This window comes from Fukomys damarensis, unplaced genomic scaffold (assembly GCF_012274545.1).
Source record: "Fukomys damarensis isolate Sample0158 unplaced genomic scaffold, DMR_v1.0_HiC HiC_scaffold_13, whole genome shotgun sequence".
In the NCBI taxonomy this organism is placed as follows: Eukaryota; Metazoa; Chordata; class Mammalia; order Rodentia; family Bathyergidae; genus Fukomys; species Fukomys damarensis.
Window position 1 is genome coordinate 25797810 of NW_022900925.1, and position 18993 is coordinate 25816802.

At 37.0% G+C, this 18993-nt stretch overlaps 1 protein-coding gene across 1 annotated transcript in view; it reads right to left on the minus strand.

Annotated features, from left to right (window-relative positions):
• Window positions 1-18993, minus strand: part of Med13 (mediator complex subunit 13) — a 101708-nt gene that overhangs the window by 58912 nt on the left and 23803 nt on the right. The window contains exons 3-7 of the mRNA XM_010626732.3: window positions 9201-9346; window positions 8031-8228; window positions 6345-6539; window positions 5597-5759; window positions 5331-5441 (exon numbers count right to left, since the gene is read on the minus strand). Coding sequence (XP_010625034.1) covers window positions 5331-5441; window positions 5597-5759; window positions 6345-6539; window positions 8031-8228; window positions 9201-9346 — 813 coding nt within the window. The remainder of the gene's footprint in view (window positions 1-5330; window positions 5442-5596; window positions 5760-6344; window positions 6540-8030; window positions 8229-9200; window positions 9347-18993) is intronic.

Here is an 18993-nt window from a genome sequence, read left to right on the forward strand (position 1 = left end):
AGGACCTTGTACTTGTGAGGCAGGTGCGGTGCCACTGAGGTTAAATCCCCAGCCCTTGCTTTACAATTTTTTAATACTTAAATGTTTTTCTGATGAGATCACTGGTGATATAAATTTTAAAATTTTATATTATATAAACAAGGTGCCAACATTCAGAAGACCTGCATAACTTAACAAACTCACGTTTTCCTGGTGACCAATGTATGAGTTACAAAATCATGTATAAGCAAAAAAATCTACCTGGTCATTACTAGATATAAGCATCTCATTAACATAGCTTCAGATTCCACATCACAACCAACCTTTAAGAAACTACCACATGTCAAAATTTGGTATAGTATCAGAAAAGAGTATTCGTTTGGAAATTCTAACTGCATAGCTCTGTAGGGTTGGACTGTCTTCATAAGCTTCAACCAAAACAATATACAGTACAGCAACAGGTTGAATGCAGAGGCAAATAAGAGAATCTAACTACCTCATAACGTTCAACATTAAAGAGATTTAAAAACCTGTAAAGCAATGCCACTAAACTACTTTTTCTTTTACAAAAAAAAAAAGTTAATGTGGGCCAGGGATTTAGTTCAGTGGTTCCACCACCTGCCTTGGAAGTGCAAGATCTTGAATTCGATCCCTGAAACCCCCCACAAAAGTTAATTTCTGTAAAAATACTTTATTTCTGTGAATATGTTCTGGATTTATTGTTATTTTTAAATAAGTTAAGCACTGCTTTAAAATTTCTCTAAAATGAATCCAAATAGATATGGTCCACATAAAGCATCTTAATGGGGAAGGGGTCCACAAGCTTTAAAATTTATTTTACTTTATTTTTTGTGCTGCTGGGGATCAAACCCAGAACCTCATGCACCCTAGGCAAGCACTCTATCAATGAGCCACACCCTCAGCCCCCACAATAATTTTTAAGAGTGTAAATGAGTTTTGAGACCAAAATGTTTGAAAGTCTACTTTAGGTAAAGCAATCATGAAAGACAGGATCTCTATTATGAAGGAGAATTATTTGGTTAAATTTCAAGTACAGAAAATGTGAAAAGTAAACAGCCATACATTTACTTACCCCAGCTATAAGAATAAGAAGCTATGCACCAGGGATATATAATACTAATAGCAAGCCGGGAAATGGTGGCGCATGCCTGTAATCCCAGAACTCTGGGAGGCTGAGTCAGGAGGATCGCAAGTTGAAGCCCAGCCTGGGCAACTCAGCGACTTAGCGAGACCCTGTCTCAAAATAAAAAATAAAAAAAGGGCTGGGGATGTAGCTCAATAAGGAAGCTCTGGGAACAATCCTCCGTACCACAATAATAATGATGGTAATAATAGGTCTTTAACTTTTTTCTTTGAGACTGGATCTTACTATAAAGTTCAGGTTGGCCTTCAATTCACTATGTAGCCCATGCTGGCCTTGAACTCACAATCCTCTTGCGTCAGCCCCTCAGTGCTGGGATTACAGGTGTGTATGTACCATGACACTTGGTAGCTCTTTAAATTTATGACTCCATTAAATCACAGTCCTTTTCTCTATATAGATCTTTTCCAGAAATTAAGGCTTCATTAGAAAGAACAATTCTAATATGAATTTCATAGTAGAACTCAACTAAGTTGGGGAATTTGGTAAAGGAGCAGCTGTCATCAAAGTAATTTCTTCATTTTTTTTTCTAACACTGTGACATTCCTAGTGCTTTAGTGTTAACATCTGAAACTTAATGCACTGTTTTTTTCTTAAATATCTTGCTTTTCTTTTTTGAGACAGGGTAGTTCAGTCTGGTGTTGAACTCACAATGTAGCCAGCCCACGCTGATCTTGAACTTGCAGTGACCCTCCCTCCTGCCTCAACCCCTGAGTACTGGGATTACAGGTATGTGCCACCACACCTGGCTTAGATATATTGTTTTCTAAGTACAATTTGCTTATGTGCATTTCATCAGGTTGAAGTATAGCACCAATAAATATATGCATTATTCAATCTCGAGAGTGAAAAATGCTACGAAACTAAGTGGTAGGGCACACCTGTAATCCCAGCACTGAGAGAGGCTGAGGCAGGAAGACCACAAGGTTGAGCCCAGCCTGTGTAACTCAGCAACTTAGTGAGACCCTGTTCAAAATTTTAAAAAAATTACAAATGAGCTGGGGATGTTGCTTACAAAGAGAGAAGGAGGGAGGGAGAAAAAGAAAGAAAAATGTAACAACTTTATGCTTTTATTAAAATGGCAAAAAATAACTTTGAGAACAAGGGCTGGGGGTTTAGCTCAGTGGTGCCGCCACCTGCCTTGCAAGTGCAAGGTCCCAAATTCGATCCCCCGTACCAAAAAAAAAAAAAAGAGAGAACAGTTCTCAGAACCAATAAAAGCACAAGAAAAACCAGTGTTCTTTATATGCGAGAAATGAAAGTAAGACTGGTAGAATCTTTTTTGAAGTCACAAGAACTGAAATAGCCGTTTTGCCCACAATGTTCTGTCACACTACACTTTAGCTTATTTCCTCCCAAGTACTCATTACTCTGAAATTTTAAGATTTAAAATAAATTTTTAAACAAATTATTGTCTCACTTCCCCTAGAATACAGACTTCAGACAGCAGCAGGCTTGTTCACTAGTTTATTCTGAGGCTAGGACATCTCTTATAACAGAGTAAGTGTTCCAAAAAATATAACAGACACAGCAACAGATTAAAAAAAAAAAGTAAACAGAAAAACCCTGAAAATAATGTCTATCAAATCAAGGATGACATCTATTACTTCCATTTAGTGGAATACCAAGAAATTTTTACAACAATGAGGTAGTGGCAAGATCTACAAGTAATGATTATGTAAAGATCTAAGGAAAAAAATAAGATGCCAAATACATAAGAATAATATAGGATATGTATGTTGGGAAGAAAACATGTATACATACAAAAACGGTGTGGTAGGAGAATATGTAATTGACAAGCAGCCATCTAGAAAAGGAATGGTTGAGGTATGTCTTTTTCGTATAGTTTTTGAAATATATATAATATATATATAGTTATCCAATTTTTTTAATCAAAGCTTTTTTTCATGCACTAAATTTATTGGTACATTTTAATTATACAATATGGTGACATTCGTCATTGGCAATTTGTACATTTACATTACAGGTGTGCACTACCACACCTGGCTCAAATCCATTTTTAAGATAAGCCCATGTTATCAGCCATAGCCCTGATTTTTAGGCACAGGAAATTTACTATAGCATATCGGTCACACAAAACAGAAAAATGAGGAAACTAACATACTAGTAACAGCAGGGAGATTCTTTACCTTCTAGGTCTAAAAGGGCAACAAGATAAGGAAGCTTGGAATGTATGACAACCATAGCAGCAGGTAGCATCTGGGACCACAGAGGAAGGAGCTCCTTTCTCCTCACCCCACCCCAAGCTGTACTGGAGATGGAACTCAGGGTCTTTGCACTGACCTATATCTACAGTCAGCCAGCCTTCCCCCACTCTCTCCTGCCTCCCTCCCTCTTCTCTCTCATTGAATCATTAACACATTTTCTCTAAGTTGCCCAAGGTTAGCTTGAACCTGCCAACCTCCTGCCTCAGCCTTCCAAAATTCTAGGATAATAGGCATATGCCACCATTCTCAGCTTGGAAGGGGCTCTTAATGGGACACAAGGGAGCTACTGCTGGAATTGGCCCCAAGAGGCAGCAGAGAAATACCTTGGGTTTCTTCCCCCTCCTCCCATCCTTCAAACTTCTGTTAGTGCCCCCCCCCAAAGCCAAATCCAGAAAGCAAGGGGGCTTAAGAAATTTAATTCTCTGCAATACAGAATAAAGTAGGGAAAAGGTAGGGATAGATGTGAGCGCAAACTAAACACCAACTAACATAGCTACCAGTGTATGTCCTTTCTTCCGCTATTCCATGGCAGAGAAGGATACATGTAAGTGATGGCTCAAGGTCAGTCTCACTCTTAATAAGAAATCATAGAGGGGAGGCTGGGGATTTAGCCAGTGGTGCCGCCACCTGCCTCACAAGCTCAAGGACCCAAGCTCGATCCTTGGTACCAAAAGAAGGAAGGAAGCAAGGAAGGAAGGAAGGAAGGAGGGAAGGAAGGAAAAAAAATGATAAGGGAGAACTTTAAATACAAAATGTAATTTTTGAAAGTAAATGATTAGAAACACTTTTGTGAAGGGGCAAACCAACCAAAGCAAGTCTTGTGTAGATTGTATGAAGACTTAGTATGTTAAATCTCTTTATGTATGAAAGAAATTTTCTGAAAATAACTTCTTAAAAATATAAGTTCATCTGGGCATGGTAGCCCACACCTGTAGCACTTGGTAGGCTGTGGCAGGAGGATCACCATGAGTTTGAGGCCAGCCTGGGCTACACAGTGAATACAAGGCCAGTGGGAACTACATAATAAGACCTATTTCAAAATAAAAATTTTTAAAGGACTGGTGATATAGCTCAGTGTGAAGATCCTGGGTTCTATGCTCAGTGCAAGGAGGGATGGGGAGTACAGAAAAGTTCCAAGACATAAAATGAATACAACTGCCTAAGGAATGCCAAGTTCATCCATTCTGCTACCAAACTTTAAGCAATATAACACTTTAGAAAGCTTGTAGTATTACAGCTTTAGTTCTTTAGCAATCATATTTTGTGAATCTTGTTTCAGCAATTCACCTCAAACAATGTTTTAAGAATTAACTGTGTAGAAGTCATATTGTATTTACTATTTTAAAAAAGATAGTTTAAAAAGACTTTAAAAAAGTATGGATGAGGGGCCGGGGATTTAGCTCAGCGGTTCCAGTGGTCTGCCTTACAAGCGCAAGGACCCAAGTTCAATCGCCGGTACCACCCCCCAAAAAAATATGGATGTCTTATCTAGTTTTATAAGATCTCTTGGGAGAAATTTCTCAGATATAGTGCCACCAAAGAATAGTTTTCTCAAGACATGTGTACCTTCTACCTCATAAATGCTGTATATACCTAACCCAATAAAATTCTCTATTATTGGCTACTGAAAAAAGCTTTTTTTTTTTTGTACTGGGGATCAAACTCAGGACCTTGTGCTTGCAAGGCAGGCAGCAGCAGAACCACTGAGCTAAATCCAAGGCCCTGAAAGAAGCTTTTATAGTGCACTTTTGGTAATTGTGGAAAAGTTTAAGGTATGCATTTGTATATATTTCCATGATCAGATTCAATTTACTAAAATTTTGTTCATATTTCTCTCTTGAAAAAAACTTAACATATGCCTGTATAATATACTCCAAACAAAGTGAGGTGTAAGTATGTAGTAGTGTAAGAAACCACCACACACACAGATGCAGGCATCAAATGACTGGAAGAAAATCTACCTTGAACAACTGCAATTTGTTCTTTGTGTGGCTTCAACAAAGTCCCAGCATGCTACTTTATCAGGTATCTCATCTTCATTCAGGCCACCTGATGAAGCAGAGTATTTCCTCCTGAAATTTAAATTATGAAAAGGCTTTAAGATTCATAAAAAGTTAGCTTTGAATTTAAAAATTTTAAAATTCAAGTTATATAAATGCGGGTTTACCTATTTCATACTTATAAATATCAACATGTGATTTTTAAACTTAAAAATGAGAATACATACTTGTTCTGTGCTCTGTTCATATTGCATTCTTGCCAAACTCTATCCACCACATGACTGGCTAATTTTTGGGGTATTTTCCCACCATGGTGGCTAGTGCTATCAGAGTTGAAGCCATCAGATACTGAAGAAAATTTGACCCACTTTTGTGCAGACTGAGGATCAACTGAAAGAAAGAGAGAAAAGGGTGTAAGAGAATAAAGGTAGGCTCAAAGTAACATTTTGGGGGCTTTTTATTAATGTGTGATAGAACTGCTGTAGCTATTTGGTAAACCTGTATTTGCAGGCAAAAAAAAAAAATTTGAACATGGCACATAAATTGTACTGTAGCATGTTCATGTTGATTTCCTCACTTGGAGGATGGAAAAAAATTACAGAGATGAGGGGTATGGGCCAGTGTTAGACTGTTTGCCTACCATGCACAGAGCCCCAAGTTCAATCTCCAGCATGAAGAAGCATGCGATGGGGCTGGGGTGGGAAATCAGTCTTAATTTTGGGAAATAGAATGAATATATAAGAGTGATAGAGCATTAAATCTCAGCTTGTCAAGTGAAAAAGACCACTGATGATCAAGGTACACAAACAGAAGCGGGGATGGAGTCAACATTAAGTTTGGGAATCTACTTGAAGGAGTTGTGTTATACTTGCAACTTTTCAGTAAGTTTCAAAATATTTCAAACAATTATTTTTGAAGTGTTTTAAGTACTCAAAATAGATTCATCATTAGAGCTGATAAAACAGATTAATATACCTGTTTGGACTTCCTCAGGAGATGTAGGTGGTGTAAGAGTAACTGAAGACATAGCAGGGTCTCTTGTGGAAGCAGGCACTTGGTGGACACCCAAGCAAGAAGCTGAACAGTGAGAGGAGCCCACAGAGCTAGGAATAGGAATGTCTGACTGAGGGACCAGAACAAAGCATGCTGGGTAGATCATTCGGACACCAGCTGAAAGGGGAAAAATGGACAGAAAGATATAATATGATCACATTTGCATAAATAAAAATAAGCTTAGCAGTATGTTCTCTTTTAGTACAAGGTCTTTCTTTTTTAAAAGAAACCACTATAAGCTGTTAGTAGGGTTACCTTTGGTGAGATACTTAAAAAGCAGCTTCTCTTTTCACTTCAAGATTTTCTAACTATAAATATGCTTGGATTTTTGAAAAGTTTTTCTTATACTTTGGACCAACTGTAATGTACCTTTTTTTTTTTTTTTTTTTTTTTTGGTACCAGGGATCGAACTCGGGGCCTTGTGCTTGCAAGGCAGGCGGCAGCACCATTGAGCTAATCCCCGGCCCTATAATGTACTTTATAAGTTTTATAGACCATTTTAGTTAGGTTTACTAAAAACCTAACAAATGTTTGTGTTTCTTTTTTTTGGTCCTAACTGTTCTGATAGTAATGTGTTTATTGAAACTGAACAGATCATTTTTTTAATTTAAAAAAACAAAGCAATTTGCATATATAACATTATCATTTGACTCTAATCGCAATTACCTGCTCAATTACATATTCAGCATACCTGCCAGGTCTAATCAGATAGAATATATGCATGTATGTCTTCACCCACCACCACCCAATTGTCAGTCACTCCTGGCTATGTGACTTATGTGAATATAAGTGTATTCAACATATGCTAAATGCTAAAAAAAAGCTTTACATGTGTTTGCAGGGTCAGTATCTTCTCTTTCACTTCTGTCGTCTTCTATTTAAATTGGCATGTTCCAAATATGAGTCACTTTGTTAACCTGGGTTCTTGAATGAGAAGACATACAGAACAGACCCAATCTGAAAAGAGCTGACCTAGGAAGCGCACACTAAAACCACAAGTTCTTTAAAAACATTTTCTGTTACTGGAAACAATAGGTTTAACAAATATTCAAACACTACATAACACAGGTTAACTTTCCAGCCTCTAAATATTAATTCATTCATAATTATTCTTGTCCTACCCTTAGCATGTTTTTTTTTTTTTTTTGTACTGGGGATCAAACTCAGGACCTTGTCCTTGCAAGACAGGAGCAGCGCCACTAAGCTAAATCCCCAGCCCTAGCATGCTTTCTTCCAGACAAACTATATTTCCTCATCCCAATGACTGTGGCTTGGCTAAATTAACTAGTTCTGTCTAATGCAATGAGAGCCAATGCAACACACACCACATCCTAGCAGAAGTTTTAAACATATTTACATGGTTATTCTTGGTCCTTATTATTCCTCTGCTCTCATAAGATCAACATGATAACCTAGGTGCCAGAATGAGCAACTATATGAAGCCAAATCAGGGCCAAGCTACAGCCCTTATGTAATCTGAGCAGGAAATGAGTAAGAAATGTTTAAGAGTTGAAAGCCACTGAGGTAACAGGAGTGTCTGTTATTCAACAAAATCTAACTAATACAGTTACACATTTTCCCTGTAGTATCAATACTCAGAATCCATACCAACAAGAACTTCTACTGCAGCTAGAGAATCATCTTCCCAATCCATATCTTCCTGTTTTTCTTCAGACATCTCCTTCGAACAACATGAGATAGGATAGAACTGTTTCCATTCACCAATCAATTTTTTTGTAGCTGAATCAGACATCTTGAATGCCTGTCCTGTGAGAGTGCCATTTAGTCCAAACGGGCTTAAGATAACTAGAAACCCAGAAGAGAAATCAAGTAACTAAAGACCGTTACAAAAAATACATCACATTGAACAAGGTGTCAAGTAAATATGCAATTCTAACAAAGAAAAGGAAATCTATAATAATAATTCTAGATAAAGCCTACTTATTATACTTCATCATTGTGAAGATAAAGTACAAAACTAAGATTATCAAAACTGTTAAAAATCTGTCTATGACCAAATTAGAAATAGATATAATTCTAATATCAACTGGGGATATTTGTATATCCCTTACTTTCTTTTCACTCCCACTAAGGAAAAGGTAATCTGAGGAAATATGATATGAATATATAAATACTTAATGGCCACATAAATTTCAAAAAACAGGTTTAAAATTAAACATCATATTTCTACTCTTTAAAAACAACCCAATATTATAAAACATTTCCTCTCAAGTTCAACCATGTTCATGTATAAAGATATCAGAAGTCTCCATGTATCTATGTTAAACATGGCTCGGGCCGGGGATTTAGCTCAGCGGTTCAGTGGCCTGCCTTACAAGTGCAAGGACCCGAGTTCAATCCCCGGTGCCAAAAAAAAAAAAAAAAAACATGGCTTATGTGACCTAACACACAAGATGACTTTGAAAATACAACACATACATCTGCAATATGCTATTCAACAGAATACATTAGAATCTCAAAATTCAATGACTTTTAAAATAATACTTATATTAAGAAACTTATTGCGACCGGGGATTTAGCTCAGTAGTTTTACCGCCTGCCTTGCAAGCACAAGGACCCGAGTTCGATCCCTGGTATCCCCCCCACAAAAAAACACACTTATTTTGTTGACTTTATACTCTAAATGGAGAGAAGAAAGTAATCAAAAGACCAGGAGAGAAATCCCAACAAGCCCAAAATGTTAAATTACCAACCTCAACAAGGATCTTCTTGAAACAACGTTAACATCAAATACCAAAGCCAATAAAAGTTAACTACCTTGAAATGGACTATTAGACTGTTGAGCAAGGGTAATATGGTCTTCACTGAGAAGGTATACAGGTTGATGCTGATTAATTTCCACACTGGTACAAACATTGCTGTCTCCATGCAAGAAAAAGGTGAAAGAGCAGGACAAGTGTTCACTAATAAAGAAGAAAAAGTTATTTTAATAATGATTATTGGCAAGAAAAAAAAGTTATCCTGCTTTTTCTTAAGAAATTAAACCACAACAATATAGACTCAAGCGCAGAAATTTTTCATCATCTAAAGAAAAAAAAAATCACAAATATGAACAAAGGTTTAGCTATAAAAAAATGTTCTTCATAATATTGCTTATAAGAAAGGCTGCAAGGGTGGGGATTTAGCTCCATTGTGCTGCCACCTGTGTTACAAGCACAAGGTCCTCAGTTCAATTCCCCATACCACCGCCCCCCCCAAAATTCAAGAGGTGTTTAATGAAAGCTAGCAGGCTACCAAAACAGTATGGTCTCAATTTTTTTCAGAGGAAAAAAAAGTTTTCTGTAGGTTAAAAGCACCAAAATTAGCAAGAGAATTAATGGCCACAATTTTTATTTTTGGTCATTTTTCCTTCTCTGTAAGAAATACAAATATAATATTTTCATTTTATTATTTCTGAAACTGGCTGTCTCCAATCAATCATTTAATAAATTCCTAACCAGTAAAATAATTTAAAGCAACAAGAATCAAAAATACATGTGAGATAGAATATCACATGAAATTTAGGTACACCTGGATATAGAGACTGGAAAATAACAACTTCTACGAGGACAGCAGATCAGCAGACAGATCCACAAGATAAAATTAAGATCAAGTAGTAAAGGGCCGGGGATTTAGCTCAGTGGTTCCACCGCCTGCCTTGGAAACACAAGGTCCTGAGTTCGATCCAGAGTACCAAAAAAAAAAAGAAAGAAAGAAAAAGAAAAGATCAAGTAGTAAAGAATTCATTTTAAAGATTTTGTTCTTTAAAATGTGACCAGTAATCAACTCAAAACATGTACATACAATGTGTAAGTCCTTGAGTTGTTTTCTGAAAGCAAGGCATAAAAAATTTAAGTAAAAGTAGTGCTAAATCTAACAAAAATAGTAAAATCATAGGACAGAAATGAGATGAAAATACAGATCATGAGAACTTTTTCATCTTATGTGGGGAATCAATGGGTAATGTATAAATTGATATTATAAATTAAAACTGAAGTATACTACTCAGGTTATAAAAAGTAACTGACAAAAATTGGTTTGCAGACACTGAGTCATCTCAACCATTTCAGTCTGTTATAGATTGAACTCCTTTTACTCTTTCCTCGTCCTTAATGCATTTCACTAATCTAAAATTTAAAAAAATAAAAATTGAGAAAGTAGCCGACAGAAAGAAATAATAAAACAAAGCTTGTCTTTCATGATAAGGAATCAACAGACACTGTCTAAAGTTGACAAATCAAGGCCCAGAGGTGTAAGATCTCTGGAATTAGCATAGTAATCACCAGAACTCAAAGGAAAGTTAAAAAACAAAAAACAAAACAAAACACTGGTTATTTCTGGGAATAGAATTGAGGTATGGGAGCTGGAATTTTGTTGTTTTTGTGTTGCAGGGAGGGGAATGGGGGAAAAAGATATATTATGCACAGGTACAAATTTTCTATGATGAATGTTACTATTATGTTTATCTAAAATATACCAATAAAAAGAAATGAATAAATCTATTTCTAAAATTTGTGAATAATATAATCAGTGCTTACTATATCTTTGTACCCTGATTTTTATTTCTGTATAATGTAGAAATAATTTAGAATTTTCAAAAAAGTTACAAAGATATAGGGAATTCCCAAGTCTCTTCACCCAGTTTCCCCTGTTGTTAGTATCTTCAATTACCACGCTACATTGGCCAAACAAGTAACTAACACTGATATGCTGCTATAATTAAATCCCAGGTTTTATGTGAATTTTCCACTTATGCTTTTTTCTGTTTTAGAATCCAATCCAAAATACTATATTGAACCTAACCAACACTTTTTGATTGGAAAGAAAAAAAAACAAGAGGTGGTTCTCCTCTGATTAAAATGCTAATCATCTTGGGATAGCTATTAATTGGGGGATTCTGATGACTAAAGAGCAGTGGTGGTGAACCTATCGCATGTGTGCTGCAGCAAGGTGTTTTGTATCACTGAAAGCTCTAAAAGGTTCACCATCACTGCTATAGACATTTTTTCGGTAAAAGGGTTATAAATCTTATAACAGGTAAAGAGACTATTAACTAACTTTGAGCTGCCCACCCAGAAAAAGACCATTGCCACTGCTCTTTTAAAGTAGTGAACTCACTTTTATTGTCTTTGTTTTTGTTTTGAGACAGTGTCTCATTTTGTTTCCAAGGCTGATCTCAAACTCTCAGCTCAAGTGATCCTACCACGTCAGCTTTCAGAGTGCTGGGACTAGAGTTACACCACTGTAACCTTCCACAAACTCACACTGTTTCACAGATACTGAGGATTGAATTCAGGGACCATCCCTAGCCTCCCCTTTTTTTCTCCCCCCGCACTGAGGATTGAATCCAGTCACCTTGCATTGAGCTACATGCCTACCCCATTTTAATTTTTAAAACAGGGCATAATAAGTAGCTAAGTTGTCCATGCTGGGCTCAAATTTGTGATCCTCCTTCCTCAGCTACCCAGACTTTTGGGATTACAAGATTGTGTCACCACACTTGGCTCCCTTTTAGTATTATTTTTTTAGTTTGAAACAGAGTCTCATTAAGTTGCCCAGGTGGGACTTCAATTTGTTACTTTCCTGTGTCAGCCTCCCTAAGAGCATGGATTACAGGCACACACCACAGTGCCCAGCAATACTCATTCATTCATTGGTGAGAGGGCCTCATTATACAGTTCATTCAGGCTGGCCTTCAACTCACTATGTAGCCTAGGCCAGTCTCAAAGTTGTGGCAATCCTGCCTCAGCCTCCCAAGTGCTGGGATTACAGGTGTGTGCCACCATGCCTGGCAACTCATTTTTTAATTACTGCTATCCAGGAGTATTTTCCAGCAATGTAAGTTATCTGTACTGCAAAACATGCAACATACCAAATATAAACCTAACTCCAAATAAACATAAACAGGTACACATTTAAAAAGAGTTCTGTACTCGCTGGGGATTATAGCACTTGCCCAGCATGCACAAGGTCCAGAGATTGATGCCCACTACTGCCAAAAAATAAAAGAACTCTGAATTAAAATTTATTGTTATATTCAGATCTGCAAGCACTATATACTAAGCCACCAAGTAAAAGCAAGTTTTATTTCATCATCAACAAAAATTTTAGGATAGGGCCGGGGATATAATTCAGTGGTTCCACCACCTGCTTCGCAAGCCCAAGGTCCCGAGTTCGATCCCTGGTGCCAAAAGAAAAAAACTTGTAGGATAAAGTCAAGCGTGATGGCTCATGCCTGTAATCCCAGCACTCAGGAGGCTAAGGCAGGAGTACTATTATTGCAAGTTTGAGCACAGCCTAGGATACATAATGATTTTAAGGCCAGCCTAGAATATAAAGCAAGATTCAGTCCCAAAACAAAACAAGTAAAAATTAGGACATGCAAATGTCACTGCTAGACAATTATTTAATTATAGTTATGGTAAGTGCTATAACAAAAATCAACTACAGGATATTCCAAAGTGTCCTAACAAAATCTATATACTGAAAATAATTTTTTTATTCCTAGGGGGAAAAGAATAGAACTCAGGTATCATCAAAGAGCTGTTCTGATGTGTTACAGTGCCACTTCCAATATCCATTACTTCTCGTACTTCATCTCATACTCATCTTCCTCTAATATGGGACTTCCTTTCCCTCTCATCATGGCCTCCCTGCTGTCTGTTCCTTAAACATACCAGGCCTTGATAACTGCTTTTTCTTTTAAACTTAAAATACTAATTTCACCCTCTTCAGGTGCTTATTCAAATGATTTCTTCTAAGGAGGTATTTCACTGACTACTTTAAATTACTTATTTACAACTAAGGATGTTTCTTTTCTTAACAAATCTGCTATCCATATAGTTCTCCATGCCACAATATAAATCATTACATTTTTTCCCCTCTCAATGCATCAATTCAATCCATCACCAATTCCTACTGATTCTAGCTTTTAAAAATCTATGATTAGTAGTTCTATATCTTTTAAGGTCAAAATAACTGGTAAAATCTCCTAATTTATCTCCCTGCTGCACACTGCTATTACTGATCTTTCTAAAAAATTCTGATCATGTAACTGAAAAGCTCAAAATCATTCAGTGGTTTTCCCAAATACTTTCAGGACTAAATCCAAAAAATCTTAACACAGCACTTTAAGATCCGTCAGAATCTGATCCCTGCCAAAGTCTTGAAACAGAGATACTTAACCCACTAAGAACGTCCCCTTTGTTTGCTACAAACTTGTTCCCACTTCTTAATCCTCAAAACTCTTTTAACTTATTGCTGAGTTATAAATTCCTTTGAAGAAATTAAAACTTTAGTATCTGTTGAGTCATCAGCCTCAATTCTTTGCCCTTCAAAAAAAATTGCAATAAACACAAACAAAATCTACCATCTTGCACAAACTCAGTACTCTAAGTTTGTTCACAATGTTGTAAACCAGAAAGTCCAGAATTTTTTCCATCCTGCAACTCTATATCCATTAAACTGCAACTTAGCACAATGCCCCACTCTGTAGGTGGACATTCTGTTATCCTGTCCTTTGTTTCTAGGTTTTATATGATTCCATTTGTCTACTATTGGTTTTGATGCCTGCACTTTTGTTTTTGTTTTGAGAAAGGGTCTCATTATGTAGTTGAGACTGACCTGGAGCTCACTATGTAGCCCAGGCTGGTCTGGAACTCAAAGAGCTCCTCCTGCCTCAGCCTCCCGAGTGCTGGTATTACAGGTGTGCACCACCACGCCTGGCTTGATGCCTGTACTTTTGGTCTGATATCCAAAAAACCATCGCAAAGTATGTCTTTACTTTTGTTTTGTTTTTGGTGGTGGTACTAGGGATCAAACCCAGGGGAGAGCTACATCCCAGATCATTTTAGTTTTTATTTTGAGACAGAGTCTTGCGAAGCTGCCCAGATGGGTCTCAAACTTTTGCCCTTTCTGCCTCGAAATCCATCACTTCTGGGATTACAGGCATGAACTGTCATGTCCAGCTTCTTACAGTTCTAAGTATAATGCTTAGGTGTTTAACCCACCTTATATTTTCATATGTACACACTAAGGGTTCAGCTTGATTCTTCTGCATGTGAACATCCATTTTTTCCATATTACTGTGGACTGAGTCCCCACTGAGTGGATTAGCCCATTTGTCAAAGATCACTTGATCATATTTGGAGAGTTTATTTTCTGACTTTCTATTCTATGCCATTGGTCTATATGTCTACTTTTACGTCAGTACTGCACTGTTTTGATTACTGCAACTTTGAAATATGTTTTGTTCACTGTTCTCTTTATCCAAGCTGTTAGGAAGAGTTGTAAAGTTCTACTAATTAAAGATGAAACACACTTTTCCAAACACTGACTTTTTTTTTTTTTTTTTTTTTTTTGGTGCCGGGGATCAAACTTGGACCCTTACGCCTGCAAGGCAGGTGGCGGACCAATGAGCTAAATTCCTGGCCCTTCTGAACCTTGACTTTGATATTACTTTGTGACTTGTTTTTGCCAAGCAGACAACTGAAATATATTTATGCAATTCAACTTGCTGCTTTCAACACGATAAAAACAGCCTGTTTGGCCCACCAGTCTATGAGGGATGAGGAACATAAAGAATAGACCTCAATCCAATCTGTAGTTTACAAACTGGCAAAATGTCAAACCATAAGGTCACTTGCAGATAAATTAGTGAGAACACATAACTGCTATTTTTTGGTACCCAGCATTGAACTCTGGATCTTGCGTTTGCGAGGCAGGTTGGCAGCACCACTGAGCTAAATCCCTGGCCCCATAACTACTATTTTATTTTTTTCCTCATTGAGTTTATTGGTACATTTTAGGTATACAATACAGTCACATTCTTCATTGGTATCTCACACCTTTACGTTACAGGTCTTGGTTCTCATTTTTTCCCCTTATCCCCTGCCCTCCCTCACCCTCTCCTCCCTTCCCTATTTACAAATACTTTATTTGAATTTTTTCATTTTCTTATGTTTTTTCCTTTCCCTTATTGCCTTTCCCCTACCCTTCCCATTTCCCCTACACCTTTATCCCTTTTCTTCCTATTTCACATTCATTAGGATCTTATGTACCATTATAGTTTTTCATAACTGCTATTTTTAAACCACTATATTTTGGGAATGATTTGGTTACACAACAATAGCAGACACAGAAACTGGTGCAAAAAGTGAGGTGCTGTCACAACAAAAAACCTAAACTACATGGCATAGGTTCTGGGATCCGATGGCAGACGACAAGAACTGTAACACATAAGAAAAATTGTGAGGAATTATAGAGTAATTATAGTTTCATCAATTTTAGGCTGGAAAAATGGTCACCCGTGGTATATAATGGACAAATACTTTATAAAATAGTTGCTCAAAATAAACCAGAAGGCAAAAAATGTTTGCCCAATGAACTTAACACACAGTGAAATAGATCAGGTGAAAATGCAAACTGGTTGTCACTAGCTGTAAATGATCAAAGTACTAAGAGAGAGAGGATTCATAAGAAAACTTGCTGGCTTGTGAATGCAATTTAAAGAGGACAGCCCGGTGTGGTGGTGCACACCTATAATACCAGCACTTGGGAGGCTGAGGCAGGAGGATTGTGAGTTCGAGACCAGCCTGGGCTACATTGTGAGTTCCAGGTCAGTCTCAACTACATAGTGAGACCCTGTCTCAAAAAACTCAAAATAAATAAATAAACAAACAAATAAAGAGGACATAGTCGATCCAGAACCTACAGAAATAGAAAAAAAAAATTTTTTCAATAAGTCACTAGCGCAGCCATTAAAACAAAGCCTCAGGGGAAGGCCCGCGTCAAGGGCGTGGCTCTAGGCTGAAACATAGGTCAGTGGTACAGCATGTGCTTAGCATGCACAAGGCCTGAGGTTTGATCCCCAGCACCAGACAAAAACATACACAAAATCCGTAAGTGTGATTCTAATGTTCTCTGTTATGGAGGATGGGCATGGTAACACATGCCTGTAATCCCAGTACTTGGGAGGCTTAGGGAGGAAGATAGCCTGAGTTCAAGGCCAGTCTGATCTCTATAATTAGACCCTATGTCTCAAAACAACAACAAATATATATATTCTTTATCATGAATACTAAACATGACTCTTGATACCAACTGAAAGATTAAGATTCAAGGTAAGCCTCCATACATTTGTTGTTCTCAAAATATAAAGCAATCAAACATGTATGCAACTAATTTTGTTACTGTATCTAAGAATTCAAATATAGCCACATTCCTGCTTTTATTTATTTATTTTTAAGACAGGGTCTCACTATGTAGTTGAGACTCACCTGGAACTCACTACGTAGCCCAGGCTGGTCTCGAACTCACAGCGATCCTCCTGCCTCAGCCTCCCGAGTGCTGGGATTACAGGTGTGCACCACCACACCTGGCCACATTATGCTTCTGAGTGTCCTCTTTTCTGATAATTCTTTAATCATGGCTGAGTGATAGGTCATATAAATAAATAAAAATAATTTCTAAATATTTTAATCTTAGTAAACAATTAATGTTTAATTTCTGACAGGGACATGCCCATCATGCTCACTATTATGTACTGACATAAACAGGCAGAAATCAATTTTCAAAATATCTTTCAACTATAATAAAGGATATGAGAGTCTACTAGCAAGACAATGGTAAAATATTAAATAAATGAAAAATTAATTTTCAATCTGTTAGAATAACTTTGTATTTTGCAGGTTTTTTTTCAGGCAACTTTGGAACACTTAACTATTTCTTGATAAATGTTGCAAAAAAGACTTTTTTTGTTTGGTAGACAAGATCTTACTATGTAGTTCAGGCTGGCCTTGAGCTACAGTATGTAGCCCATGAAGGCCTCGAATTCAATGGAATCCTGCCTCAGCTTCCCTAGCGTTGGGATTATAGGTGTGCACCAACACATTTGTGGTGCAAATATTTTTAAGAGTTTAAAGCGGAAGGTGGGGTGGGGGGAGAAGAGAATAGACAGAAACAGATAAATACCAAAGGAAGATACATAGTAAAGACTTGGACAAATATAACCTAGAGTAATTATAGTTTCATTAATTTTAGTGATCAAATATGCTACACTCTGGAGGCTGATGCAGGAGTGTCCCTGCAAGTTCAAGGCCAGCCTGAACTACATAGAGTCTATCGCAAAAAAAAAAAAAAAAAAGCCACAAATAAATGATTCTGAAAACTGCATGCTTAGTAAGTAGAGAATATTTTTTATTTTATTTTTTCCCCCCAGTACTGGGGCTCAAATTTGGGTCCTTGTGCTTGTGAGGCAGGTGGTGGTACCACTCTGAGCTAAATCCCTGGCCCAAGAATTTTTAAACATAAATTATAAACACTTCCAAGAATATCTGCAAGTACAAGTAACCAAAACATCTCCATATTCTTTAGCTTTAAAAGACAGACTAGGACATCTATATTTATATGTTCACATCAATTTCTCCTTTATTCAGTGTAGTTTCTTTCTTTCTTTGCGGTTTTGTTTTTCATGTGTCTGGAAATGTGGGAATTATACAGGGCCTTCACAATGAACTACATCCACAGCCCTTTTTTATTTTTTAAGACAGAATTTCACTAAATCAGTGAAGGGCCCAGGCTAGGCTCAAACTTACAATCTTCCTACTTCAGCCTCCCAAAGTGCTGAGATTTCAGGTATGTGCCACTGCATCTGGCTTAAAGTACAGTCCTTAAATATACCACTTTCATGCCTGTAACCCCAGTACTCAGGAAGCTTACTTAGGAAGACTGCCACAAGTTCAAGGTCAGCCTAAGAGCTATATATAGTGAGTTTCTATGTGCCCAGTGAGTATTTGGCCATTTTAATTTTAAATCAGAAAAGAAAACTAGATGTAGCCACTGCTCTCAGCTCCCCTGATTATTTGCAACACCTATTTGTCAGCATTCTTAATTCGCACAGTCTATGATCAAGGAACATCATCACCTCCCCTCTGGCAAAGGACCCCAATACGGTCTGGTCTTATTGTAACATAAAAAGGATGAAGGTAAACCAATTTTGTGCATATTAGAAAAAAATATTTTAAATATGAGGTATCTGTGAGATGCTTATGTTAATGGCAATATTCTAGTCAGAATGTTAAAAGACAAAAAATTTAAGGTTAATATTGTTAAACTAAATTCAGAATAGTCTTTCTTTTAGGGAGAAATGTTATCATTTAGAACATCTCCTGAAACATTTTTACACCGCAGCACTCAAAAAAGTAAAGTTACAAAATGAGAACCAAGACCTGTCATGTAAAGGTACAAGATCCCAGTAATGAATGTAACTGTACTGTATACCTAAAATGTACCAATAAACTCAATTAAAAAAAAAAAAGTAAAGTTACAACTAACTGCAGAAGCTAGGCATGATCCCAGCACTCTGAGAGGCTGAAGCAAAAAAATTCCAAGTTCAAACCCAGCCTGGGCAATTTAGTGAGATTTTGTCTGAAAAAATAAATAAATGGTGATGTAGCTCAGTGCAAAAGAGCTACAAACCCCACTAAGGTTCAAACCCCTGGTTCAAAACCTACCATGGCAAAAAAAAAAAAAAAAAAAAAAAAAAAAAAAAAAAAGACACCAAACAAAAACT